General features: G+C 60.7%; 2 protein-coding genes across 21 annotated transcripts in view; one reads left to right on the top strand and one right to left on the bottom strand.

The window, feature by feature from the left end:
• CHD5 (chromodomain helicase DNA binding protein 5) overlaps nt 1-7856 on the top strand; it is a 36332-nt gene extending 28476 nt beyond the window's left edge. For 7 of the 9 annotated variants that reach the window (XM_066982139.1, XM_066982136.1, XM_066982134.1 and 4 more), the window contains 14 exons: nt 6-139; nt 337-481; nt 2116-2275; nt 2440-2519; nt 3008-3137; nt 3836-3925; nt 4326-4463; nt 4659-4767; nt 4963-5095; nt 5584-5779; nt 5921-6084; nt 6293-6407; nt 6524-6574; nt 6760-7856. In XM_066982139.1, coding sequence (XP_066838240.1) covers nt 6-139; nt 337-481; nt 2116-2275; nt 2440-2519; nt 3008-3137; nt 3836-3925; nt 4326-4463; nt 4659-4767; nt 4963-5095; nt 5584-5779; nt 5921-6084; nt 6293-6407; nt 6524-6531 — 1602 coding nt within the window. In that variant the 3' untranslated portion in view covers nt 6532-6574; nt 6760-7856. Of the gene's footprint in view, nt 1-5; nt 140-336; nt 482-1068; nt 2084-2115; nt 2276-2439; nt 2520-3007; nt 3138-3835; nt 3926-4325; nt 4464-4658; nt 4768-4962; nt 5096-5583; nt 5780-5920; nt 6085-6292; nt 6408-6523; nt 6575-6759 lie in introns of those variants that run through there. The other 2 variants (XM_066982132.1, XM_066982138.1) reach the window with 2 other exon arrangements.
• A 1585-nt stretch (nt 7857-9441) lies between these two features.
• Nucleotides 9442-26765, bottom strand: part of KCNAB2 (potassium voltage-gated channel subfamily A regulatory beta subunit 2) — a 289172-nt gene continuing 271848 nt past the window's right edge. For 9 of the 12 annotated variants that reach the window (XM_066982157.1, XM_066982156.1, XM_066982158.1 and 6 more), the window contains 13 exons: nt 18223-18266; nt 17480-17517; nt 17185-17264; nt 15203-15247; nt 14953-14997; nt 14829-14872; nt 14643-14729; nt 11360-11445; nt 11084-11204; nt 10895-10989; nt 10501-10621; nt 10342-10430; nt 9442-10143 (listed from right to left, as the gene is read on the bottom strand). In XM_066982157.1, the coding sequence (XP_066838258.1) occupies nt 10054-10143; nt 10342-10430; nt 10501-10621; nt 10895-10989; nt 11084-11204; nt 11360-11445; nt 14643-14729; nt 14829-14872; nt 14953-14997; nt 15203-15247; nt 17185-17264; nt 17480-17517; nt 18223-18266 (985 nt within the window). In that variant the 3' untranslated portion in view covers nt 9442-10053. The other 3 variants (XM_048067358.2, XM_048067352.2, XM_048067357.2) reach the window with 3 other exon arrangements.

Below are 26765 nucleotides of genomic sequence, written 5' to 3'. Positions count from 1 at the left end.
TGCAGGTTCTCGGGTTCAATGCCCGTCAGCGCAAGGCTTTCCTGAACGCTATCATGCGGTGGGGCATGCCACCCCAGGATGCCTTCAACTCTCACTGGCTGGTCCGGGATCTGCGAGGGAAGAGCGAGAAAGAGTTCAGGTACAGTGGTCCCAGGCAGGCGTGGTGAGGTCTGTCCCAGGCTCTGCACTGGCTTTCTTACACGCAGCTTCTTCCTGCTGTGTGCCTGGCGGTGGAACTCTGCCCTTGCCCTCTGGTGAAAGCAGGCGGTTTGGGTGCTCTGCTCAGCAGGGGGTTTGTGGTCCAGGCTAGACCATGCTTTGGCTTTCCTTCTGCAGGGCATACGTCTCTCTGTTCATGAGACATTTATGTGAACCTGGAGCAGATGGTGCTGAAACCTTTGCAGATGGCGTTCCCCGGGAAGGGCTGTCACGCCAGCACGTGCTGACTCGGATAGGAGTTATGTCACTAGTAAGGAAGAAGGTGGGTGAGTAAAATTTTAAATGTGCCATTTCAGGTATGTTCTGGACACTTGGGGGTTTCATTAGCTGGTAAATGCCTTCTTGCCAGGGATCCCCTCACTGAATCTCCAAGACTCCATGCACATCTGTTTTTGTCAAAGATGTATGTGATGGTAATGCAAACTGCCTTTCAAATCCTGCCACTTCTTTCTCCTGAAGGCATATAGGATGAGAGGCATTTCATAGCCTGTGAGACAAAAAAAGATCACACTGGAGATTTGTTCAGCCTCCCCAGAGCTGTGAGTCTCAGCACAATGGGGTCAAATGTCCCTGGCAGGGTGGGTGTGGTGATCCTGCTACTTAGTGAATCTGCCTGTAAAGCAGCCTGAACATACAGGGTCTGCAGCGCTGGGCTGGAAAGGTCAGGAAGAGAGGCTCTTCTAGGCTTTAGTTTGCTCCAGACTGGGTGGGAATACCACAGCCCTGTCTGTGGTATTTTAGTGATCTAGGTCAGTTGGAGGTAAAGTGCACACTTGGCAAAAAATCATGAGAAAATCACATTTTGAACTTGCAAAAATTCTTAGATTTATAGGTTTTTTTTCATTTCAGATGGGACTATTATGGTCACCTCTCAGACCTCCTGTACTGTACAGGCCAGAGATTTTCACTTGCAGAGTCTTGCATTGTGCCCAGCATCTTGTTGAACTAAAGCATGTCTTTTAGAGAGACATCCAGCCTTGATTTGGGACTGAACTCAGCTAGTTTCTCTGTTGTGTGGCTAATCCCAGGCATGTGCTGACCCCACAGATAGCAGCAGTTAGTCAGGTATAGAGGAGGAGATGTATGCTCAGCTGTCTTGCAGAATTGGACATCCACAGATTGCAAGTGATGGGTTGCCAAATCCATTGCTGAGACTCCTTTTTCATCGGTACGGTTCCCCACATCACAATCCATGTGTCAACAAGGGAGACAATGAGTTGTCCTAGGGAGTCCTTTAGGTGATCAGAGAAGTGGTCACAGTGTGGCAGTGAGGAAAGGCAAACGCGGAGGGTGACAGCGCTTGTTTTTGGCTGTGTCTTGAGCACCGACTATTACTTTGCTGGGTAGGGAGAGTGGGAAATTGCTACCTAGGGAATCGGATGTATAGGGGAGGCTCTATGGAAAAGGGAGAGGGCAGAGAGGCCCCAGAGGCTAGGGCTGTAAACTCACTGCATGAGCACTCCCAGCAGCCAGGTACAGCTCACCCTGCATGTGTGCAGAGGCTTTGCGTGGGCACTGGCATGGTCACCAGCATGCTGCCGTTCTGTCGCGCCCCTGCCCCGGAGCCGTGTCCGTAGTGTAACTCAGTGCTTCTCCCTCATGTCTGCAAAGCCACCACGGCCGCAGCAGACCTGCTGGAACACGGGGAGCTTTCTGTGTAAACGTGGTGCCTGCTGCCTTGGGCAGGGAGAGACTGGTGCAGGGCAGCTGGTGGAGGTGCTGCTGAGACCCGGGAGTCTGGAGGGCAGCAGGGCACGGACATCCCATGCTGGTGTGGACAGTGGCATCTGCTGCTCAGCGAAGCGTGCCACCACTGGCAGGCACAGAAGTGCCCCACAGACTGTTACTGTGCTGCCGCCTGTCTGTGTTTGACTTGATGGCATGCGTCTGCCCCAGGTCCAGGAGTTTGAGCATGTCAACGGGAAGTACAGCACCCCAGATCTGATTCTGGAAGGCCCAGAGAGCAAGAAGTCCAGTGAGATTGTTTCTTCAGATCCCAACACCCCTGTCCCGGCCAGCCCAGCGCATATGCACACAGGACCTCTTACCCTTGCAGGTAAATGTGCCTGCGGGCTTCCAAGTGATTGTGACTTCTGTCTGGCTTAGGAAGGGAGGTGGAACAAGGCATCAGAAGGTTTTGCAGTTATCTGCCTGGCACTGTGCAGTTGGCAAAGTCCAGGGGTCCCTGTCAACAGCTTCCTTGCTTTGCTGCTGTTACAGAAAAAATAGAAACACAACTTGGATTCCAAGAGGAAAAGGAACAAGTGGAGCAGAAACCCAAGAAGGTGTCTGACAGCCAGGTAGGGTGGCTTTTTTCAGCATCTCCTCCGGGAGGCCTTTTCATGGCCTGCCTGGGAGCTTGGAGCATTCCCGAGAAATGGGCAATGCTGGGCTGAGTGCTGCACGTGCACTGGGCTCCAGCCTTTCCCCTTCTTGGAGTGCAAAGTTACAGGCATTTCATGCTGTCACTGCTCTGGGAGTCATGCAGGAGCTGAGATCTGTGAAACCAGGCCAGCATTAGCAGCCCTGAAATTTCCCGGCTGCATGCTCCCATGAGTTTCTGCGGTCTTTTCCTATCTGGACTGACTAGACTTCGCTTCCACACAAACACAAAATCTTGTGGAGGAAGTGTGGGGAGAGAATTGGTCACGATCCTAAGCCCACGCCATTGCCCAGCAGACTCGGTAGAGTTGGGGTAATGGGTTTCTTGGGAAATGCTGCAGCATTGCTCAGGAAACAAACCACGTCCCTCTGACTGCTGGGCTAAGTGCGGATGCTTTACATTAAGGTGCCTGCAAGTGCTGAGAAGGTGGAAAGTGAAGAGCACCAAGAAAGCTGTGAAAGCAAAGAGAAACTGAAGGAAGAGAAACAAGAGGAGGGTGAAAAGGCTGAGCCTTCTCCCGAGCCTTTAGTGAAAGGTGAGTCTCTCTGTGGCACAGAAGAATGTGGTCCCCAAGTGCAGACTCCATTCTGAGCAGCCTTTGGTACATTTGTGAGGGCTGTGACACTTACCAGTGACATTGATGTGTGCTGGAGAAATTCTTCACCTAAAGTCACACAGACACTGGAGCATGACCGTGACAGCCTCAGGTATGCTGTTGCTCCTGACAGGCTTTCCCTCTGGTGGGAAGCTCTGGCCCTTGCGTCTTGCTTTGGTCTTCCTCTTCTCCAAATCACAGTGGAAAACCTGGATGTCGCAGTGTCCTACAGAAATTCCTGAAAAAAAGTCTTCCCGTTGAACTTCCAGTTCGTTGTTTAGATAATGACAGAACATTATCACAAATGTAATCTACACTGTAATACTAAAGCATTAGTTTAGTATAATGTGCAAATCAAAACAAATCAAAAGTAAGTTATGCGAAATGCTCATTTTGGGGGGCGTTTTCTTTTATAATAAGGTGTTCCGCTAGATATCTTGAGCAAGAGGGAAAGTTAAATATATTTTCTTGATAAAATTCAGAATAATATTGTTTGAAGTTGTTTCTTGAACAACTTGAATGTACATACAATATAATTCCTTTACCCTTTACCCTAAAAGGTAAAGTGTATCCAGATGTTGTTCCCTGAAGAGCATTTTCATGTCAAGTTTTTCTCACAGTCCCGTTCCCTTCTACAGATGAGGGAATTCAAGAAAAAGAGAAGCCTTCAGAAAAGCCAGAGTTGAACAGTAGTCCTGGTAAAGGGGAGGACAAAGAAGTCAAACCAGGTAAGGTGCAAGGAGGCTTTTTTGAGAGAAGTGGCATGAAGTGCCCTGGTGGGCAGGTCTCGAAAGCAAGGCAGGTGTCTGGCACAGAGGCAAGGGCAGGCGTCTGCAGGGTGTTGGTGAGGACAGCTGGCAGCACCTGCAGCAGTTAATGCATTGTGGTGATGCTCAGAAGCCAGGGAGCCCCAGACCCTGTTACAGTGGGCATTGCCTGTACTTGTGAAAACAATAGGAGCTGCTGGAAGGAGCAGACGGTCAGCAGCTGTGGAGCAGAAAGTGGGCTGGTTGTTTTCCCAACTTTACTGGGGAGTTCCTCTTGCAGTTAATAGAGCAGTGATGACACCGATCAGTCTTTCGTCTGAGTAAATTTAGACAGGCATAATTTTGTGTGTTTGCCAAGCAGAGGATACCAAGGTGGAAGAGAAGGAGCAAAGCGAGACTCAGCAAAATGGTGACAAAGAAGAAGAAGAGGATGGAAAGAAGGATGACAGAAATGTGAACTTCAGATTCATGTTCAACATCGCTGATGGTGGCTTTACAGGTAACAGCAAGAGACGAGGCATTTTAAAAGGTCTGTGAACTTGAACGTTCTACAGTCTCATGGCAGAATGTCTCGGTTCTGCACTGTTCCCATGGCTGCCTGGGAAATCTCCTAGCTCACGCTGCCTGCTGCGCTCGTACAATGTCCCCAGCAGCTCTGCTGGCTGACCAGGCTGTCTCTCTCCTGTTTCTGCAGAGTTGCACACGCTGTGGCAGAATGAGGAAAGAGCTGCCATCTCCTCCGGCAAGATCTATGACATCTGGCACCGAAGACACGACTACTGGCTGTTGGCAGGAATTGTCACGTACCCTTTAGCTTTGTGGGCAGTTGCCTCCCCGTGCTGGGGAGGCTGCGGGGGGAGGAGACCTCTGTGGAGCAGTGGGAGCAGGGAAGCTGGGGCGATGGGGAGGGGATGGAGCAGGGAAGGGGATTGGAGAGGTGTCACCGAGAAGTGCTGCCTACTGGCCAGTTCTTCCCTTGACGCTCCCTCTGCGCCCAGTCACGGCTATGCCCGCTGGCAGGACATCCAGAATGACCCGCGCTACGTGATTCTGAACGAGCCCTTCAAGTCGGAGATACACAAGGGGAACTACCTCGAGATGAAGAACAAGTTCCTTGCCCGGCGGTTCAAGGCAAGTTACAGGTCCAGGGCTGGCGAGTCCTCCTTACCAGTGGCACAGGAGAGCCCCTGCAGCAAGGATGGAGTCAGAAAGCACTTGGCAGCAGAGCAGGAGGCAGCTGGGTGTTTTGTAAGACACTCGTGGCAGACAGAGGAGCACCCAGGCACTCCCTGAGGGGCAGGGCTGGAAAAGGGGGAGCACTCGCTGGCTCTGGAGGGTGGTGAGACCAAGCTGGCCAATCTGGGCTTGTGCCTGGGAGTGGACTGGGTGCTGTTCCTGCTTCTGACAATTGCAGTGCTGTGGAAATGCTGCCCAAATCCCTTTCTGGGATGCTCAGGGTGTGATTGGGCCTGCTTTGGGATTCCCCCAGGAGCTTGTTGGGGTCAGGCAGCTGGGGAGGATGGCAGGCATGTGGGCAGCTGTAGCTTCCGGAGTGACACTGGTTTGCACTGGTGCAGTCCTGAATCTGTCCCGAGTCCTTGCTCTCCTGTACCCCCCAGTTGCTGGAGCAGGCCTTGGTGATAGAGGAGCAGCTTCGACGGGCTGCGTACCTCAACATGACTCAAGACCCCAATCACCCGGCCATGGCATTGAACGCCCGTCTGGCTGAAGTGGAGTGCCTTGCTGAGAGCCACCAGCATCTCTCCAAAGAGTCCCTTGCTGGGAACAAGCCTGCAAATGCCGTCCTGCACAAGGGTACGCAGTGCGATGGGGAGCGAGCCAGCTGCCCGCAGAGCTCCTCGTGAGCAGCTCCAGGGCTGGAGCTGTCTGCTGCCCGCTGCGCCTGGGGCAGGGGCTGGGGTGCCGTGGCTCAGCGCCTGTGGCTGTGCCTTGCAGTGCTGAACCAGCTCGAGGAGCTGCTGAGCGACATGAAGGCCGACGTGACGCGCCTGCCCTCCATGCTGTCCCGCATCCCGCCCGTGGCCGCGCGGCTGCAGATGTCGGAGCGCAGCATCCTGAGCCGCCTCACCACCCGCGGGGGCGAGCCCCCGGTCCAGCAGGTCAGTGGGCCGTGGGCCAGGGCACAGAGCTCGCCTGGGAGGCCCGTGCCCGCTCCGCCGTGCGTGCGTGCTGTCTGCCCCCAGCTCTGCTCCCCGGCCTTGCCCTGTGAGCACCCCGGTCCTGCTGGGCCTTGGCAGGGTGGAGGGCAGGACGGGGCTGTGCCCCGGGCTCCACGACAGTGCCTGTTTCACCTCGTTATTTCCTCAGGGTTCCTTTGGTTCCTCCCAGATCTACAACAACAACTTTGGGCCGAATTTCCGAGGTCCTGGGCCTGGTGGGATTGTTAACTACAGTCAGATGCCTCTAGGACCATATGTGACCGGTAGGTTGGGACTTCTAGAGGACACTGACAGGGGAAGTCAGGGGGCAAATTCTAGCGGGCCACGAGCAAACCCAAAGGACTGTGGGCAAGCGAGCTGTTTTCTCTCTTACCAATAGATATTTAGCCGTTTCCAAGATTTTCTTCTGCAGTTCCCATTTCCACCTGAGGTAAGGCTGTGCTTAAACTGCCTCCTTCCATGTGTCGGGACTGGCGGTAGCGTGCGTGCGGACGGGCGGGACGCACGGGTCCGTACGGGGTGTGAGAGGGCTCTGCGCTGCCGTGCCTCCTGGGGCGGGGGTGGCTGCCACCCGTGTGCCCGGCAGACTGTGAGTCCCCCTCTCTGTCCCCTCAGCAGCCCCCTGGGCCACTCTGCAGCCCGCGAGCAGGAGCCGTGGAGTTGCTGAGGGACGGCACCGCCACGGCAGGGCAGGGGACGCACGGCGGCGCTGCCCGTGGGACGCGAGCCCTGCCGCAGGCCTGTGCCCCCTCGCCTTTGAGTGTGCTTCGCCCGATGTGACCCCGCCATCGCAAGAACTGCTCTGAAGGGGATTTCATTTCCTTGTACATTTTTTGCACTTTCTTATTGAAGACTTGAAGAGTTTGTCTGGAAAACGTGGGATGAGTTAAGAAGGGATATAGAGTAACAGTATTTATGTCTGTTTTTATCGACATGTATCAGATTTAAAGGGAGACCTGTTGGAAGCTCTGTTTCTAGTCCAGTTCCTCCATGCTGACCGTTAGGCACCAAGCTTAATCCTGTTCGGTAGCTTCCCTGTGAGTTCTATTTTTATGTCTTCTTTGTGTTTGAGCAAGTGCATGCCCGCCGCTGCCCTGCTGCCAGAGGGAGGGAGTAAAGAGGAGGAGGAGGAGGGAGAGAGGAGCCTGTGCGTGGCCTTTCACGTCGCCCTGGCCCCCCAGGCAGGTGGCTGAGCCCTGCCCCGCTGTCCCTCTGCCCGCAGCCTGCCCTCGCCGTGCTGCGGCTGTGGGAGGGCTCCCAGAGCAGGCCCAGGAGGGAAGGAGGAGGCTGCAGGGGGAGAGCAGGTCGGGGAGCGCCCGCAGCCGCTGCGGTGCTCGGCACGGGGTGCGCCCGGGCTGGGTTGTGCTGTGCAGTGCCAGCCCAGCGGGTGCGGTGGGGCTCCCCTGGGACCCCCCTGAAGGAAGGGGCCAGAGCCCTCGGCTGCCCCCTTCCCTGGCCGTGGGCTGCCCGGAGCTGAAGGAGGTCTGAGCGGGCACAGGAGGGTGCGGGCAGGAACCGCTCCGGGCAGAGCAGGGAGGCGGAAGCCTTTTTGCCTTCATGCCTGGCGGGCTGTTACTTTGTGATACTGACTGCAGCGTGATGACCTTTCGTAGGAGGTTTATGGCACCTGTAACCAACACACTCACATTTACTTTGTACTCTGTGTGTTTCGGTTTATGTTCTCTGTGTTTTAATAAATCCTGTAAAATGGAGGCAGGAGCAGCGTTGTTACTCGGCTGGCGGCTGCGCCCCGGCCCTGCCAACGTGCCCGCAGCCTGGCGCGGGGGGCTCTGCCCTTCTGCCCACGGGAATGGGGCAGGATGCGAGCGAGCTGCTCAGTGAGTTGGGAGAGGGGCCCCGAGAGCCAGCCCATGTGTGGGCTCCCCCACGGCGCCGCCCCCACTTTTCACTGGAGCAGCACGGATGTGCCCGCAGACTGGCACAGCAGCCCTAGATCTGAACGGCAGCACCGGGGCAAACCAGCACTTGTCAGCACCCTGCACACTCACAGGGGTGCGCACACACACCTGCATGCATAAAGCGGTGCGCACACCCAGCGGTGCACACAGCAAGGAGCTGCCCCCCACCAGCCATCTCCCTCCAGGTGAGCTCTGCACGGGAAGCAGCCGCTGCCCCTTGCACACTCGCCTTCTACTCACGTGTGCCTAGCTATAAGTGTGTGTATGTATATTTATTATGTATTTATTATGTATGTATTATGCATATAAAAAGCCATATATATAGTTTGATATGTAGATGTAAATGGGCATTGATATAGGTATAGGTGTATGGGTATAGCTTTAGCTATGTAAGTATACAGATGTGTATATATTTTTATAGACATACATATAGTAACGCATGCATTTACACACATGCATGTGCACTTATCTAAATATATAGAGAGGGCGTGTGCTTATGTATATAGGTTGAGCTATACATATCTGTAATTTCTACAAAAAGGTGCACTCTGTATACATATATCTTTATATGTAAACCTATGTATAAGGATGGGTGTATATTCAGGTATTGATATCCATACCCTACATATGTATGTTTGTGTTTACAGCTATGTATATACAGATATTTACATATTGCATATATATGCACACAAATCAGAAATGCATTACATATATTTAAATATATCAATATAGTTATGCATATGCATACAGATGTATATATGTATGTCTCTGTATGTATATATGTACGTGATATATATGAGTGTATATCTACACATATGGAGATGTATAAATATGTATCACTGTCAGTCTAGCAATAGGTATAAGTATATAGATTGACATATACAGCTGTGTATATTATATACACACATATATACACCTGTAATCTGTGTGCGCATATATTTACATATGTCAGTATGTGTAGATATCTATAGCTGCATGTAGCTATGCAGTTCTGTACGTGTGTTTATGCATGTTTGCACCCAGATACACAAACCTTGCTCCTATCGGTATCTGCACAGGTATATCTGTACAGACTGACACGTATACAGCGCGCACACACACACACACACACACAGACTGTCCCAGCCCCTCACCTCCACGCAGCCAAGTGCTGTGAGCTGCCGCAGGACAGGCGGGTGCTGCCCCTTGGGGGCTCTGTCCGGGGAGGGTCTGTGCAGGGCCCCCCTCACAGGGACACCCCCTGCCCCCCCACATCCCCCTCCTGCCCCACGGCCTCCCCTCCCCTCCTTCCCCCCTCCCAGGCGTGGGCGCAGGAGCAGGCACACCGACCCGGGCCGGCAGCCCCCACGCCGCTGGGGAGAAGACTTTGCTGTTGGTGGTGGTTTGGTGGTTGTTTCCTTGTTGGTGTTGTACAGCAGCCTCTTACAGCCCGTGCGGTCCCGGCCAGCAGCCAGCCCTGCACGCGCAACGCTCCCGCGGCCACCGTGCTCCGAGCACGCCCGAATGTAACAGCCTCCTCGTCCAGAAACACAAAGTAAAGAAGAGAAGCAGCGGGGAGACGCATGCAACGGCCGGAGCCGCCGCCCGGGACAGGTCCCACCGGCCGAGTCCTCTGCGCGGTGCCCAGCGAGCGTGCCGGGGCCGCGTGCCGGGGCCAGCCAGGCCAGCGCAGCGCGGAGCCCGAGCCCGAGGCGCCCGTCGTCATCGTGCACCAGCGCGGGCGGCTTCAGCAGTTGGAGAGGAAGCTCCGAGGCCGGGCATCAGGTGGGCACCGCCTCTGCGCGCTCCCCGGCAGTGGCTTTTCTTGCATCCAAAATAAATGTTACGTAGTAAGCATTATGTTCTCTTGCAGCGACATTTGAAACGATTTCTCTAGACGGTCTCGGCGCATTGTGTTCTCGATGCGAACCGCTCTCCACTTTGCTTCAACAAAGCGTAAGCAAGCGAACAGGAGGCGAGGGCGGCGCGGCGTCCCAGTGGCGGTACGTGCTTAGGATCTGTAGTCCTTCTTGCTGTAGGGTTTATTGCCCAGGATGCTGTCGATCTCGTGGACGATGGAAGACGACAGCTTTGGAAGAACCTGTGCGCAAGCAGGGAGCGCGGTCAGGATCCAGGTGGGACGGTGGGTGCAGAGCTGGCCCCATGCCAGCAGCGTCTTTGACTCAGCGTTCCATCAGGCAAACCCACGCTTTTTCTTCTGCAAAACCTCCCCTTCCTACGTGGTGCAGGGCAGCACCGGACCCGTCCCGTCCCCGCCGCAGAGCTGTGCGGGCCTCACCTGTATTGCTCCGATGTTCTCCATCAGCTGGTCCGCGTTGGAGGCACCCAGCAGGACGGAGCTGACGCCCTCGTTCCGCAGACACCAGGCTGGGGATGCAGAGCGTGGAGCCTGAGCGCGGCCCGGCCGCCCCCCCGCCCCCCTCCCCGGCCCCCTTACCGATGGCGAGCTGGGGCAGCGTGCAGCCCAGGCGCTCGGCGATGGCCTGCAGCTCCTTCAGCTTGGCCTGCTGCCGCCGGCCCTCCTCGCTCAGGATCTTGTCCTTCAGCCACTGGTACCCCTGAGGGTGAGAGAGGGGGGTCAGCAGCGGTCTCAGGGGTGTCCCTGGCACGCCGCCTGTCCCATCCCCTGGCATATGGGACGGGGCCAGCACCTTGCAAGTAATGTGCTGTGCTTTCCATGGAAAAGGTAACCACAACTGTCCCGAGGTCTTGCTTCTCAACCTCTGTACCCCCTCCCCAACACACACACCCCCTGCTCTGCAGCCATCCCCTCCCTGGGGGAGCCCCGAGCCCTACAAGTCCCTCGGCACATGCAGAGTGCGGGGCTTCACCTTCAGCGATGCCCGGGAGTAGGGGGGGATGCCGCCGTCGTACTTCCCTGAGACGATGCCGCAGGCCAGCGGGGACCAGGTCATGGCGCCGACGCCTGGGGAGCAGAGCAGAGGGGTGGGCCGGTTGCTCCCCGCGCTCCAGCCCTTCCTGCTGGGTTTGGTGAGAGCTCGGGGGCACGGGGCTGGTACCTATCTTGTGGAAGAGCTCGGGCAGCTGCACCTCCACCTTCTCCCGCTGGAACATGTGGTACTCGGCCTGCTCGCAGATCGGCGGGATCAGGTTGAACTGCCGGGCCACCGAGTACGCCTCCTGCAAAGCCCGGGTGTGCAACGTCAGCGCTCGCTGTGCCTGCGGCCCAGCCCCACCGCCCCACAGGGCCGTGGCGGCCGTTCGAGCAGCGATTCGGGCAGCGAGGCCTCTGCAAGCACTTGTAGCGGCATCAGCCGGCGGCGCGCAGCCCCTACCATGATCTCCATGGAGCTCCAGCGCGACGTCCCCCAGTACATGGCCATCCCCTGGTTGATGACGTGGGTCATGGCGCGCACCGTCTCTGCCGGGGAGGAAGGGGAGAGCGGCAGGCGGGCGTTAGGGAGCGGGACCCGCGGCTGGGAGCGGGCACGCCGCGGGGAGGGGGCTGGCGCTGCACAGACATCTTGCAAGCAGTGTACGTCCAAACACCAAACCGGGGCGGGAGTTTGACGCGGAAATTAAAACAAAAGGGAACCGAAAACGACCCGCAAGAGAGAGACTGCGCTGGAAGTCGCTTCTCCACACCTAGTGCTTTTCCAAATCTATTAAAAACAGACCCAAATCAAACCACATGAGAGAGTCACATGGAGCTGACATATTTAGGTGTGATTGTGCTGAGATGAGCAGGGAGAGACAAAAAGGATGTGATTTATGGTCCCCCAGGTGGGGGTGGTGTTCAGGAGATGCTTTTGGAGAGGGAGCAGGAGGGGGGCTGAGGGAGCAGGCGCCGGCGCTGCCCGGGGTGGGAGACGCTGGGCTCTGGGGCACGGAGAGCAGCCCAAGGCTCGAGGCACCAGGCCCCTGCTGCGAGGGCACCAGCACCAACGCTGCGCGTGGCACCCGGAGACCAGCTGAAAGCATCACCCTCACACCAAAAAGACAGGAAAAGTAGGGGAAAAAGAGAAACAGGCAGAAAAGGGCCGCTTCGAGTACTCAGCGCCCAGACGGAGCTGGTGTGGGTGCCCTGCTGCTGGCGGGGCAGCGGCGCAGGCTGAGCCCCACACCTGGCACTGTCACCGCGCGGGAGGCTGGTGCTGCCTGCAAGGTGGGGGGGCTAAAAGCCAGCTCCAGCTTTGCCCAAAATGCTCCATTGCAGAAATGAGTCGCAGGTAAAACAGGGCTTAAGGACACACAAAAAAAGAGCACCTTCCCCAAACCCTGCATTTAGTAAGTGGTGTTGGCAGCACCGTGGGTCTCTTGCAGAATGGCTCCGGGATGCGCACGGACCCACCGGCATGCGGCGAGGGTACCTGGGGCCACCACGTCGTACAGTGCTTGCAAGGCTGCTTGCAAACGCCGCAGGAGAGGGGGAAGCTGGCGGGCGTTTGTACAACCTTCTGGTTACAACCGGCTGGAAAGCACGCCTGCTGCACGCGTCCCCGGGCACCACCGTCCTCACCCGCCTCCGCAGCTCGGGGAACGGGCTGGGATGGGACACACGGAGCTGCGGATCGGCCAGGCTGGCCGGAGGCTGCCCGTGGGGAGGCTGCAGGAAGCAGCTCGTCCTCTGCACCCAGCACCGCCCTCACCTCCAAAACGAAATGCTGAGCAGGAGCAGCTGGGCTCACTGCCCCATCCGGGGCTTGCAGCCCGGAGGAAGGGGCTCGGTGCCGGGACCGACCACCAGTGGCCCCTGGGCCAGCATCGCGACCTCGGCCTTGTGCTGCTCAGCTGGGGGGGGTTGGCTGCATCTTCAGCTGCTGGCCCCAGGCAGCTCTGAGCCATGCAGGCTGGGTTGCAAGCCAGGACGTGCTGCCACACCAAATGGAGGAAGCAGGAAGGAAAACACAGACAAGGCTTGGTTTAACACCACCAGCGCATGCACCAGTGGGCTGGCAGCTCGGCCAGGCACTGGGTTTGTGTTAACCAAAGGCTCTGGCAGCTCCGCATGGGACGAGAGAGGGCCGCGTGGAGAAAGCCTGGTCCTGCACGTGCAGGGAGGGGGGCAAACAGGGGTGGCCTGGGGCTGGGGGAGGCTGCGTGCAGCTAGCTGGGTGCTGGGCTGCGGCCCCGCACAGTGCCCGCAGGGGGACAGGCTGGCAGCGCCCAGGGTATTAGGAAAAGCTGCACCTGGAAGGACTGCTGGCTCCGGCAGGAGATGGGGCTGCCGCGGGGTGCTCCCCATGCACTCACAGCTGGGATGGAGAGAGAAGAGCCGCGGGTCTGCAGCTGAGCTCGGAGCCGGCTGCCCCCAGCCCCACCCCCTGCACCCAGCGTGTGAGCTGCATCCAGCGGGGCTGGAAATCGCCCGGGTTTGGATTGCTCCACTCATTAAAACTTGTGTCAAGTGGCGTGTCGCTAGGCAGGCTTTTGCCCAAGCCCCGTACCCACATACTGAGGGGAAACACCCCGCACAGCCCGGTGCAAGCGGCAGGGCAGGGCTGAGAGCTGGCACCACGGCACCCGGGAGCCGGTCTGCTCTAACAGTGGCGCCTTGCAGCTCCCCGCCAGCCTCCGTGCTCCCTGCCACGCAGGGGACTTGAACCCCCTGAATCTAGGAATGATACTTGAAATCCCCTGCAACAAGGACCGTGCCGTGCTCCCCCTGGCACGCTCGCCCCGCTCCCGAGCACTCTCCCGGCGCTCCCCGTGCGCTCTGAGCCCCGCGGCACAGGGCTAAAGCAGCGCTTCCAGCGGCAGCACGCCGGACCGCAGCCATGCACGGGGAGAGGACTGGGGTGAGATGAGGCAACGGGGAGGGGAGCCACCAGCTGTTTGCTTTGTTCCTTTACTTGCAAGATGTTCTCGGGGGCAGGGGGTGTATTTTTGTTTGGCTGTTGCTGCTGTTTTCCTTTGCGCATTTTATGGAGAGGATTGTTCGGGGGGGGAGGAATTAAAATTAAAGACAAGTGCGGGTTCTGTCCCATAAAATGCCGCTGGGGTTCAGACTGCGGGTACGATGTACCTTCTATGATGAATGTTCTTGACTTGGAAGAACTAAATGGGTCCCCTGGTGATAAAAGAAAGATGTAGAGAGACCAGAGGTTACAGCTGCCGGCGTATCACAGCGAAGGGCACGACGAGGGGCGTGGAGCTGGGGGCGCCTCCAGCACCGCGGCAGCAGCCTCCGGCTGTCCAAGCGTGGCCGGGGAGGCTCCTGGCACCGGGCGAGGGAGGGGGCGTTCTGCAGAGCTTTAACTTTGTGCCCGTGCTGAACGCATTGACAGAGGGAAGGATTTATGCTCAGTAATGGAAAACACGCTTTAGAAGAGAAAGCCTGCCACACAAAGCATGATTAAAACCCACGGATGGCAATGAAATACAAGACGCACGATGCGATGCACAGCTGAGGCTGCCGGGAGGCAGCCCTCCCGCTCGGGACCAGCAGGTCGCCGCCTCTCCGCACCGCCGAGGGGCGAGAGGGGAGGAGCGGGACCTGGGGGCAGCGGGGCGGTGGCGCTGAGGAAGGGGCACGGCCCCGGGGACCTGGGCTGGACGCCTGCTCCCGCCCGGCACGTCCCGGCACCCGGATGGCACGGCGGCGCCGGCGGCACCTACCTTCCATCGGCGTGTTGGGGTCGGGCCTGTTGGCGAACACCACGTCCACGTAGTCCAGCTGCAGCCGCTCCAGGGACGCCTTCAGACCTGGCCGCACAGCACAGGGGCCGTCAGGGGCGGTCGCCGCACGCCGGGCTCTCCGCGGCCAGCCGGAGCCGGTGGCGCCGCGTCCTGCCCGCTCCCTACCTTCTATGATGTGCTTTCGGGACAGCCCCCTCTCCGTCTCTGCTCTGAAAGAAGAGGAAGCACAGGTCAGGGCCCGCCGTGCGCTGGCCGCTCTCTTGCAGGGCAGGGTGGGTGTGCTACCTACTTTCCTCCCCAGAAGATTTTGGTGGTGATGACCAGGCTGGATCGTCTGCGGGGAGAGGGGAGAGTCACTGCCGTGCCTGCAAAGCCCCGTGCGCCCTGCCCCGCACCCCGCTTGGCCCCCTGCCCGCGAGCAGCAGTGTCCCCAGCCCCCAGCTCCTTCCCCAGCCCGTAAGCACCGCAGTTGCCAAGGAAATCTGCTGCATGAAAACGAAGCGCTGTGAAACGCCTGACCCAGGGAAAGTCATACCTACCTCCACCCCTTCTTCTTGATAATGTTTCCCAGCACAACTTCAGCCCTACAGAAAGGGAGACATAAGCCGTGAGCTCTTTAGGCTGGTACAGGAATTAGGTCAGGAACGCTTCGGTAATGAGAAGCGACTGCGAGTGGCATTGGGGAGCAGCAGGAGCGGAAGGCGAGGAGCAGGTGAGCGCCGCGGGGCTGGGCAGAGCCCGGTGGGGAAGCCCAGGACCCGGTGCCTGCCCCAGGGCCGGCCGTGCTGCCCTTCTCATGGTCTTAGCCCCGCGCACGCAGCCCCAGACCCTCGCCCCTGGGGGTTGCTAAAGCCTCCTGAGGGCGAGCAGAAGGGGAAGGGGAGCGCAGGTGTCTGCGAGAGGGCTGAGGCTCGGCGAGGGCAGCTCCGCTCGGGCAGGGGCGCCTCGCTGGAGACAAGCCCTCTGGAGAGCCATTTCCCGGCTCCTCCGGCAGTGCTGCTGCTCCCCAACAAGGAGAGCTTTCTATTTTTAAGTGGCTGTGTGGGCCCGCTCCTCGCACCGCGACGCATCGGGGCCATCCCTCCCGCGGAGCAGCCCTGGCACACGGTGCCCTGGGAGAGCCGCCCGCTGCCCCTGCGTCCCGAGGCACCGCACGCCGCTGTCCCGGTGCAGGCGTGGGGCTGCGATGGGACCAGGTCAGCACGGAGGGGGAAGAAATGCAGCCCAGCACCACCCGGGTGGGCCGTGCCTGCTCTGTGCCCCGGCACCGGGGCTGCTCGGGGTGCTCCCTGGCTGTGGTTTGTGATGGTTGAGTCAGAGGCGGTGCGGGAGCTGCCGGCACAGCCTCCCCGCCTCCTGTCACCCCTCTGCCGGCACCGCGTGGCCTGGACAGAGCCCTCACCTCCACGGGAGAGGGCGCGGCGAGACGTAATGTTTGAGCAAATGTGAAATGACTTCCGAAAACGAGAGCGGAGAAGCGGAATGATTTAATTATTTCCACTCTCCAAACTTTCAAACCAACCTGCATGACAATGGCTGTCCTCACCGAGCTAATGGAGAGCAACGCTCGTTGCAAGGAGGGCGAGCAAGCCCTCGTTACTGCTCTCGGGGGCAACGGGCTTGCCGGAATGCTTAAGATCACCTACCCTTTCAAACTCTCTTTCAAATATTTAGAATCCGGAGTGTCTGCAGGCACGCTGTACCGAAGAGCTTTAATACTGCTCGCACAACGCTGTGAATGAGCACGGCTGTCTCTGAAAACCTCAGGTACAAGGAAATCCAGCGTGCCTGGAGAACTGGGCTGGACGGGGGCTTGGAGGGATGGTTTGCAAAGAGCCACGAACCCAACGAGTTATCGACACCCGGTGAGCGCGGGGCTGCAGCGTGCGGCAGAGCCTGGCCCTGTCCCGGTGGGGGCTCTGCGGCGCCGCAGTGCCCGCACGGCAAACCCACGGCACACGGAACCCACCGCCCACCAAACCCACTGCCCACCGCCCGCCAGCAGCTGCAGCCCAGCCCGGCAGCTGCCACGAGCAGTGTTGAAGGGCTCCGTAAATTCAGACGTGTTTGCCTAAATCACCCAACGAGTACTGAGGGGCTCTGTGAGGGCTGGAGGCTGCCTGGGGCTCTTGCACCGACACACGGGACTGAGTTTGCTGAAGGCAACACTGTCCTTGCCCAGGCTTCTGGGTAACGCAGGAGTGGGTTTGAGGGAAGAAAAAGGAGGTTTTGCTATTACGTCGATATCCGTGCTGATGCTTTTAATGCTAAATATACCGCAGCCTGCAGCTGTGAGAGGATTGAGGCTGCCTCAGCACTCTCCAGCCCAAAGCCCAGCTCAGCACCTCTCTGCCCCGTGGCACCGCACGGCTCCAACACCCGGCTGCCCAGCCTGGCAGCAGCTCAGGAACACTGGAGGAGAGCTCAGGATGCGGCCCGGGGTGAGGAGGAGTCAGGGAGAGCCAGGTGAGGAAGGCTCACGCAGCACATGCAGCCCCTCGTGCCGAAGCGGGGTACTCACTTGCCAGCAGCGTAGACCTCTGCTGTGTCGAAGAGATTAATGCCATTGTCATACGCTAAAGTCATCAGCTGCTCGGCCATCTGCAAAGACAAAGCGGGGGTGCCTGGGGGGGATGCCCGAGAGCCGCGGCCGTGGCCACGCGCTCAGAGGAGCCCGAGCTGAGTCCTGGTGCCCCGGGGCGGCTCCGCAATGCGGCACCCTGCAGCTGGGCCCATGGCCCTGGGGGAGCCCTGCCGCTGGGGAGCGAGAGCGCGTGCCGTGGGGCACAGGCAACGCCAGTCGGCCCCGTCCTTACCTCGTCCGTGATCTGCCCTCCGAAAGTCACCCATGTTCCTGCGGAGGAGAGAAGTCGCACGTTGAGCACAGCGGCCGCAGGTGCGGACGGGCGGCAGTGGGGCCATGCCATGGGGGGGCTCTGTCCCGTCCCCGACCGCGCCGTGCCCCGACCGCGCCGTGCCCCGACCGCCCACCCCAGCTACCCTGGCACAGCTCCCATGTGCGGTGGCCACGCTTTGCACCAACGCATGTGGCAAAGCACTCGCAGCACATACCGTTCACTTTCTGTTATGTCGGGGGAGAAAAAGAGAAAACCACGTGAGAACTTCTGGGCCACATCGCAGCATTGCTGCCAGCCCGGAAGAAAGCCCCCTCTTATCTTATCTTCACAAGCGAGTGGTAACGTTTCAGTCACAGAAACCCATTGTCGCCAGCGACAATCGCAGAGCCGTAAATACATCTCTCCGTGCTTTGTAAGCGGCTCACAGGGGCTGGAAGCCCACCGGGCCGCTCGTCCCGCGCACGTTCCCAGCCAGATCTGAGGCCAGCAGCTGGCTCTGTGAGGGCGCTGCCCCCGCCGCTGCGCCGAGCCGGCGTGCGTATTGAGGACAAAGCAGAAATTTTTGGCTACAATTAGCTGCTGGGAGTGCAAGAAACGCCGTGCCAGCAGCTGACCGTCCGCTTTTTCTCCCCCACGGAGCGCGCAGGAGCCCCGCTGCGCGCCCCCGAGCCAGGAGCCGTGCAGGGGGCGCGGGCACTCACCCAAGCCGAGGCAGGACACTCGCAGCCCAGACTTGCCCAGATTTCTGCAAGACAGAGACCCATTAGAATAGCAATCGTAAATCCTCACAATGATAATTAATTAAGCTAATTAAAAAGACGACCCCCCCGGCACTGCCCGGCTCTTGGAGGGCACAGCCTACGTGAGCTCCCCGCCTGCACACTGCGGGGCCGGGGCTGCGTTTATTCACATCCCCGAGCGGGAGGTGAGGGGCAGCGGGGAGAGTGAAACCCACCCAGGAACGGGCACCGGTGACGAAGTGAAACGCACAGCGGCCCTGCGTGCCGTGGGGCGGGCGCAGATCCGCACCTTGCTCCCTGCGTGTCCCGCGCATCGCTGCACGACACGAAGCGGTGCCAGCGGGCCCGGAGCGCCTGGGCTGCCCCGAGCTGCGTGGGGACAGGCAGCAGCTGGCCCCCAGAGCCCCCAGCCGGACACCCCGAGGTGCTGGTGCCCCCCACCAGCGAGAGAGGGGGAAAAGCCCAGAAAAAAACAGGGAACTGCACAGCAGGGGGGTGGGAGAGCAGCAATGGGGACAGAGAGGCACACACAGCACCAGGGCCCACGCTGCGTGTAGAGACACCTGCAGAAGTGACCCTCTGAAAGGAGAACCCAACAGACGCACGTCTCTCCTCTAAACCACAAATCATGGCTGGAAAAGTCAGGCATTTATTTTAACATAGGAGGAGGGGGGAAAGATGAAACAGCTGAGCCCAGCTGAAAGCACCGAGACCTAACCACAGTCACTGCTCTACTTCTGCAACCAGGAAAAACCGAAATAAACCTGGGGCTGTCGCGAGCCAGAAGGTACAAGAGAAAGAACAACAACGGTGGATGCGGCTCCCCCGAGAGACAATAATTGCTGATGAAACCAGAGATCACTGAGCAATAAAAGTTGGCTGAGCGCACAGGGGCATGCCGGCAGCAAAAGCAAACGGGAAGTGCCCAGCCTGGCCCCGTAACTGTGTCAGCAGCCTCCGTGCGCGTCCTGGGACAACGCGCCACGGCTCGGGAAAAAGCACGCGAGGGGCAAGGCGGGGAGCGCCTGCCGGGGGAGCACCCCCAGGGGGGAGCGCGGTGCCCAGCCCTGCCCTGATGTGGGACGCTGCCCCCGGGACCGCCGGTCCTCGCCCTGCCGGCATCGCCGGGAGCTCGCACGGGGAGAAGCGGCTGGCGAGCGGAGCAGGTGCCTGCAGGCACGAAGCGCCCCTGCACGGCACTGAAAATTCGGCTGGCTCAAAGAAGTGGAGAATATTCTTTCGGGAACGAATCCAGGCTGGCAGACGTCTTTCCTGCCTTTGCCACGGTGATTGATAGCGCATTTTTAAAAATCACAAAGGTTCAAACAACAAGCATTAAAATAAATAAAGTGTAGGTGAGCTGCTGCAGCCCGCCCGCGTGCGGCTGCCGGAGCCGAGTCGCGTAGCAACTGCGAGGGCCCGCGGCCCCCCGCGCCCCCCGGCCCCCCCGGCCCCGGCCCGGCCGCCCGACGCGGGGCTGAGGGCACGGGGACGGAGCAGAGCCGCAGGACGGCGATGCCGTTTATTAATTTCAGGCTGAGATTAATCAGGACGCTTTCCTTCTGCGCTGCTGCATCATTGTCCAACATCTGGAAGGCACGGGCTGCTCCCGCGCCACGGAGCAGATGCTCCGCGTCTCAAACCCATTTTATTTTTAGCCTGCTTAGCAGGGGGCAGCGGCGATCGCCGCGGGCTGTCAGCACGGTGAAGGCCAGGGACAGGGACGTGGGGCTGTGACATGGAGAGGAGCACAGCCGTGGCTCGCCCGACCCGTGTCACGCCGCACGGGCACCGCTACTGCTCCAGGAGCCCCCCCCGAGCACGGGAGGCAGCCCCTTGGCACAGGAGCAATGGGAGTGCCTCTGCCCATGGCTTTCCTGCCCAGAAGTTTATGGATTGGTCGCCAAACCGAGACACGTGCGGCTACCTGGGGAGGCCACGCACGGGAATTTCAGGGAATGGGCATCCCCCCGCACGGCGGAGGGCCTGTACAGCGCCTGTTTGCAAGGAGCCTTTGTATGGAGGAGAGCGGGGGTGTCTGGAGAGCTCGGTGACCCCGGTGCAGGTGCCGTGCCACCATCACCATCACCTCCTGAGGCTCTCGGAGGGACCCAGGCTCCGGCAGCCGCCCCAGCAGGTCACTGCCTGGCAGAGGGGTGGCCCAGGGAGCTGGAAGAGCGTGCCTGCCTGCTCGGAGAGGAACCGGGCAGGGGGAGAGCGGCGCACAGGACGCTGGCGTATGCATTGTGTCTGTGTGTCTGTGGTTTCACCGCCGGGAGACCTGGCTGTGGCAGTGCCCATGCTCGCCCTCCGCACCCCGGGATGGCGCTGAGCCCACCCTGCCCAGCGCCGAGCCGAGCCCTGCCACACCGGGCACCCCAAGCCCCGGGCAGTGCACGCAGCCACGCCAGGCGAGGGGGACGCGGCTAATTAGGAAGATAACAGAGGGCGACGGCTGATCTCATTCCAGCGGTACGCCTGCCTGATGCATTTTGCATCCCAGCACCGTTCGCATCTGGGCTGGAGCGGGAGCACGCTGCCGCGATCAGCTGGGGCTCGGCGGGAGCTCAGCTACGTGGGGAACCCCTGCCCAAGCGCGGGGCGCTGAGCGCGCTAACCCAGCCTGTGCCGGCCAGGGCACGCGGTGCACACGCCGTGCTTCATTTCCAGGCCCGCACACACAGACAGGGTCCGAACACTTCTCGCAGCTCAGCACACGCTCCCTGGGGCTGTGAGTGAACTGGCAGCGCTGCAAAGCCCCCGATGCCTTCACAGCCCACGAACAAGCGTGTGCCACGGAGTCTCCAACTTCCCCAGCTCAGCCACTGCCCGCTCCCGCAGGCTCACCAGGCACCGCGAGTCCTCCTAAACCCCAAACTGCATTTCTGGGTTACTTTTTCCCTTCCCATTCCACTGTTTTACATCAGGTTGGACCGAAACCATACTGAGAGGGGAAAGACAGCAAACTGCGAGGAAGGAAATGAAGGCGAGCAATGCACACACGGAGCAGACCAGCACTTGTAGCTCCGAGAAACCTGGAGCAGGAAGATGGGAACAATACACCCCCAGCCCCGAGCCTCCCTCCTGCACAAATCACAGCGCGGGGTATCACACGCACCCGAAGCGGCGGCACATCTCCCCGAGCGAGCAGCGCATCCTTCTCCTACCTGTATTTCATCCCCGGCTGCTTCACGCTGGATTCGCTGGACGACGGGGCGTTCTGCACCGAGAGCTGCCCCAGGCTCCGGGCGACCATGGCCACTGCCCGGAATTTGCTGCGCGTGCCGAGGCTGGGGCTGCTGGCATTCTGCCGGTTCAGCCGGTCCTCCGCGCTCCGGCTCTTTATGCTGTGCTCAGAGCACACAAAGGAGACCTGCATGGTGCCCTGCGGCTCGGGCTGGAAGGCTCCCTCCCTCCCCGGGGCTCAGCCGCTCCTCCCGGGCGCGCTGCGGAGCGTCAGGGGTGAGGATAACGGGGAGGGCTTCCCCCAGGAACGCGCAGGTCCCGGAGGAGAGGGCAAAGCGCAGCAGCCAGCAGACGCCGCGTGTTCGCTCTCAGCCCGCGGCAGCGCCGGTGCTTGCCTGTCCGAGGCTTAAAGGCAAACTTGGGGACGTCGCGGTGCTGTCCTCCGCCTCCAGCCCCCTCCCGGACACACAGACCCCGGGGTCTCCGCCGAGCGTCGCCGATGCTGCCGTTGGGTCCAGCCGTGCCGTGCCGTGGGGAGCGTCCCTACGCCCCGGCTGCGCGGGGGAGAAGGGTGCGTGCCCCCCGGGGGGCCGGTGTCCTGGGCACCGCGCGGCCAGGGCTGTGCGCTGCGCTGCAGCCCCCCGGCATCGCCCGCCGGGCGCCCCTCGCCTCCCGCGACCCTCCCGCGGCCGCGGAGGCGGCAGGGAGCAGCGGCAGCAGCCTAAATTTAGACGGCAAACTCTGCGAAGCAGGGCCCTCCTCCTAACGTCTGCGAAGCATCACTCAGCCAACATGACGGCTGCGGGGCTGGATCGAGAGACCCAGCTTATATCAGCTCCAGGCCATCAATATTTGATGAGATTTAGGAAGCAAACAAACCATGTCGGAGCAGGTGGGGAGGCAGAAACATGACCACTTCCAGCCGCTCCGTGCCGGGAAGGCGCACACCCCCCTTTATTTCTGAAGCGCGTGCCTCTGCTGCGCAGGGCTGCTGGAAAGCCTCTCGAATTCTCTGCCTTCACCTTGTCCCTCTGAGGCTCTCTCCGCGGAGGAGTGCTGACAGCAGTGCATTCACGACTCCTGGCCAGCACAGAGACCAGGGGGCTGCCCCCCGCTGCCACCGGGGCCAAATCCCTGGGCAAATCCCTGCCGGCTTCCACCCCTGCCTCCACCCTGCCCTGCAGGCGCTGCTCCCCCAGTCCAGCCGCAGGACGTGGGTTTTGGGGTGCAACAGGCGACGATGGGGAAGGAAGCCCCTGGCCGTGAAGGGATCTGTTGTCTTCCTTCAGCTGCGCAATAACAGTGCAGCGTCTCTGCTCCTAAGCTGATCCAAGTCAGATTTAAAAGCTCTCACAGGAGTGTTTGCACATTAAAAAGTACATTATTACTGGGTAAACGCACAACCCATGGAGATGCCACCAGCCCTCCCGCTTTCTCCTGGGGCAAAAGCCTCGCTGGGTTTGAAGCTGGTGCTGTGTGACTCTTCCCTGAAACTTCCCCACGGAACAGCTAAATCAATCAAGCCGAAACCCAATTCCAGCATCTGCTGAAGGAAGGACACGAGTGGCTGTGCTCACGGGCCATCGGCCGTGGGCTCCATGGGCATTTCCGCGCCGGGGGGACACGCGGCAGTGCCCCAGCAGGCAGGGCTCCGAGGGCCGGGGAGTCGTGGTCGGAGCAGGAGAGGAACCACCGAGCCAGCCTCCAGCCGGGCTGCCAGTGCAGCGCTGTGCAGTCATTTCTGGAGCACAAGGAAAATGGTTCGGGGCTGGGGACTGGCTTACGGGGGCGTGCAGGGGGATTACATAAATCAGCCTCCGATGCAACGAGACAACTTGTGATCCGCTCGGGCTTCCCTCTGCCTCAAAGCTCCTTAGCGCGGGCGGCGGGGCTGGGTAATCCGCGGGCGGCAGCGCGAGCAGACCCCGGCCCCGGGCGGGGGGAATCCTGCTGCGCTCCCCTCCGAAAGGACTCCTGCTGCTCTCCTGTGGCCGACCCAGGCGGGCACCTTCCCCGGGGGCACGAGTATCGCGGGCGCTCCTGCATCCCCCAGCTGCGGGCGGGAGCTCCGTGCCCCCAGCAGCCCCGTGCTAATCTCCCCGCAGCGCTGAGCCCAGATTAACGCTGCCGCCAGCTTTCGCCCACAGCCACCAGCGCAAGGAATGGCCGCGGGTCTGCGGGAGCAGCCCCAGCAGCTCTCCCGAGCCGCCCCCGTCCCCTGGGCTGTCCCCTGGGCCACGGGCGGCCCCGAGCGAGGAGGCGCCCAAGGGCCGTGCCTGCTGGTGCACTCCATCAATAAATAACTGCCGCAGGAATATTAAATGGGCTGCCGCGACGTGTAAATGCTACCTCCGCTTTTTGTTAAGCGGCCAGGACAGCTCCTCGCCCTTGCTGCCCTCTCCCCTGCGGGGGCATGAAGGCTGGGGGCCGTGCTGGGAAGCTGCGGGTGCTCTGCGCATCCCCCCTCCGGCAACGGTGCCGTAATGAGAGGGACAAGAGCGAGCTGAAACACCGATACGCCGCTCACCGCACCGCGCCCTGGACCTACATGCAAAATTAATGGTGCCAGCTGTCCCTGTGCTCACAGGCAGCTTTCCGGCTCAGCAGGACATTTTCTCAGCTTTATTCTACCCCCCCCCCCCACGTCAGTGTTTAATTTTGCAGCCAGAGAGGCCGGGGGAGCACAGGGCACCCGGAGGCACACATTAAATCCTCCTGCAAACACTGCAAAAGGCCAGGGCCGCGCCGTTGCACAAAATACATTTGCACTTCCAAACTTCCCACCGACACTGAAGTAAAAACAAAAATAAGACGGGAAGCTTAAAGAGCACCATCGACCGAGCGAGACAGCAAGGCGCTGATTTACTTCAGCTTCCCCTGCAAGCACCACGCCAGATCTCCTTCCCTCGAGGGACTGCAAAGGATCGCACCGTCATCGAGAGAGAGGCCGCGTCCCGCTACGTTTGGCCGGGCGGCGTCGGCGCGTCGCCTGCAGGAAGCGCCACGCGGAGCCGGCTGCGACGCCGCCCCGCGCCCGGGCACCGCACCGAGCCCGGGCACCGCACCGAGCCCGGGCACCGCACCGAGCCCTGGCACCGCACCGAGCCCGGGCACCGCACCGAGCCTGGGCACCGCACCGAGCCCTGGCGCCGCCGGGATTTCTGTGCCCGGCCGGCACGCCTGGTGCTCACGACGCTTCGCCCGAGCGGCCGCGGCCCCTTACCTGTACTTCATGCCGGTGGCGCGGGCCGTGCAGCCGTCCAGCGAGAGCCCGTGCGTCCGCAGGAACTCCTCCAGCGTCTTGGCCTGCGCCGCCGCGCGGACGTCCCGCAGCCGCCGCAGCTCCAGCGCGTCCGCCCGCCGCGGCTGCTGCAGCCCCCAGTCCGGGTGGTGCCGGCTGGCCACGCTGCGCAGGCTCTCGCTGTACGTCATGGACAGCATCCTGCTGCCCGAGCGCGGGGGCTGCGGGCCGGCCGGGCGGCGGGCGCTCAGGGGTGCGGCGCAGAGAGCCGGGCAGCCGCCCCGACCTCCCGCAGCGCCGTGGCGCCCCAGGGCCCCAGCCTCGTGCCCGGCCTCGTGGGGACCCGCAGCAGGTCTGCCCCTCGCGCGGCCCGGGGAGGGGACAAGGGGCCCCGGCGATAAATGGCAAAACAACTGGCTTAAGCGGAACAGAAATCTGCACAGGAAAGCCAACGAGCAAAAGAAATGGCAAATGCAGCGCAGCAGCAGGGAGGGGAATGGAAGGGGTGCTGCCAGGGCTGGACCGTGCTGCTGATGGGGCTGCATGGGGTGCTCAACGTGGGGCTCAGCCCCACCACGCTGCCCTCCTGGCATGGCACGGCATGGGTACAAGCACTGCACGATGCAGCGGGGTCCTGGGGCTCCTGCTGTGATGGTGCGGAGCTGGGTGCACCACTACAGCCTGCCCGCCTTGAGGCACGGCTCTGCTTCCACGGGGGGCACCGACCGGGCTGCAACCGGTTTGCGTTTCCCTAAGGAATGCACAGCAAAGGGACACGGGTGGCCCCTGGAGCTGGCTGGGCTGGAACGGGCAGTGCTGCAGCTCCTGGCGGAAGCCGGTGCCTGCACATGGGCCACGCTCGCTGGCCAGCGAGGCCGCACGGCCACGCGGGGCTCCCGTGGGGCAGGAGTCCTGCGGAAGGGCCGCAGGCGCCGGGCGCTCGCTGGCAGCCCTCGGGGTGCCTGTGGTGCCCGCAGCAGGCGGCTGCAGCCCGTGCCGCCAGCCAACACCTTCCCTGCAGCAGCAGCGCGGCGCCGAGCGCGGCACTGAACACAGCCTGCGGCACTGCGGGCGCCGTGCACGGCCGGAGGCGCCCAGCGCCCCACGGCAGCGCCTGCGACCTCGCTGGTGGCGGCACCGAGGAGGTGGCATTGATTTCCCTGCTGCTCTCTGGAACACCCACTGCTCTTAGGGCCTGAGCGAGCTGCGCGTGTCTGGGGGCTCCCAACGGGCCCTGGATGGGGAGAGCCCAGCACAGAGCCTGGCTGTGCCCAACACCCCACTTCTGGCATTGTGGTTTTTTTTCTTTTTTTCCGGAGAAGTTGTTTTACGGCAGCACAGCTTGAAAGCAGCGTGCGCTCTTCCAGTGAAGTGTGACCTCAAGAAAAAAGCAGAAAAAGAGGAAAAAAGAAAAAAAAAGAGCATTAACTTGCAAGGAATTACTGAAAACCCTGGGGAGTTTCTGGGATAAACAATGTGTTTGAAAATACCGTAGAACTCCTCCTGCTCAGGAAAATCAAGCAGCAAGAGCTCCTAAAACGCAGGGAAATATGAAAAGAGGATCCCCTCTCCTGAGGTCAGCCGGGGCTATGACAAAACAAAACCTGAACACCTCGCAAACACCAGCTCTGGCGGCGCGCTGACCGCCGCTGGCTGGAGGGGCAGCGCTCCCCGGTGCCCCAGCCCCTGCTCTGGGTGGGGGCACCCAGCGGCAGGCAGCGGGCACGGAGCTGGGGACAGCGGCGTGGGAAGCAAAACCCCTCCGACCGCCTGCGCCCACCCAACACTTTCTGCTGTGCCTCGGAGCTGGGGCCTGCAGCCGGCAGTGCCGGCACGGAGCCCTTCCCCGCGGCCGAGGGATTTCACCCCGCGGTGCCGGCAGCCCCCCGGCCCCAAGGGCTCCCTCGCTCCACAGCAGCCAGGAAAATCAAAGGAGCGCACAGCGCTGCCGCACACTTCTCTGGCTTCATCTCGCTGCAATTAAATTAAGGCGGCGGATGAAGTCGGTGGGGGTGATGTGAGCTGCTCCAAGGAGCGAGGTGGTAATTAACTGCATGCCCTGCTTTGACACCTCTCT

The sequence above is a fragment of the Anser cygnoides genome, chromosome 23 (genome assembly GCF_040182565.1).
Source record: "Anser cygnoides isolate HZ-2024a breed goose chromosome 23, Taihu_goose_T2T_genome, whole genome shotgun sequence".
Lineage (NCBI taxonomy): Eukaryota > Metazoa > Chordata > Aves > Anseriformes > Anatidae > Anser > Anser cygnoides.
The sequence above is the reverse complement of the archived record's forward strand: the minus strand, read 5'-3'. Positions and strand labels throughout refer to the sequence as shown.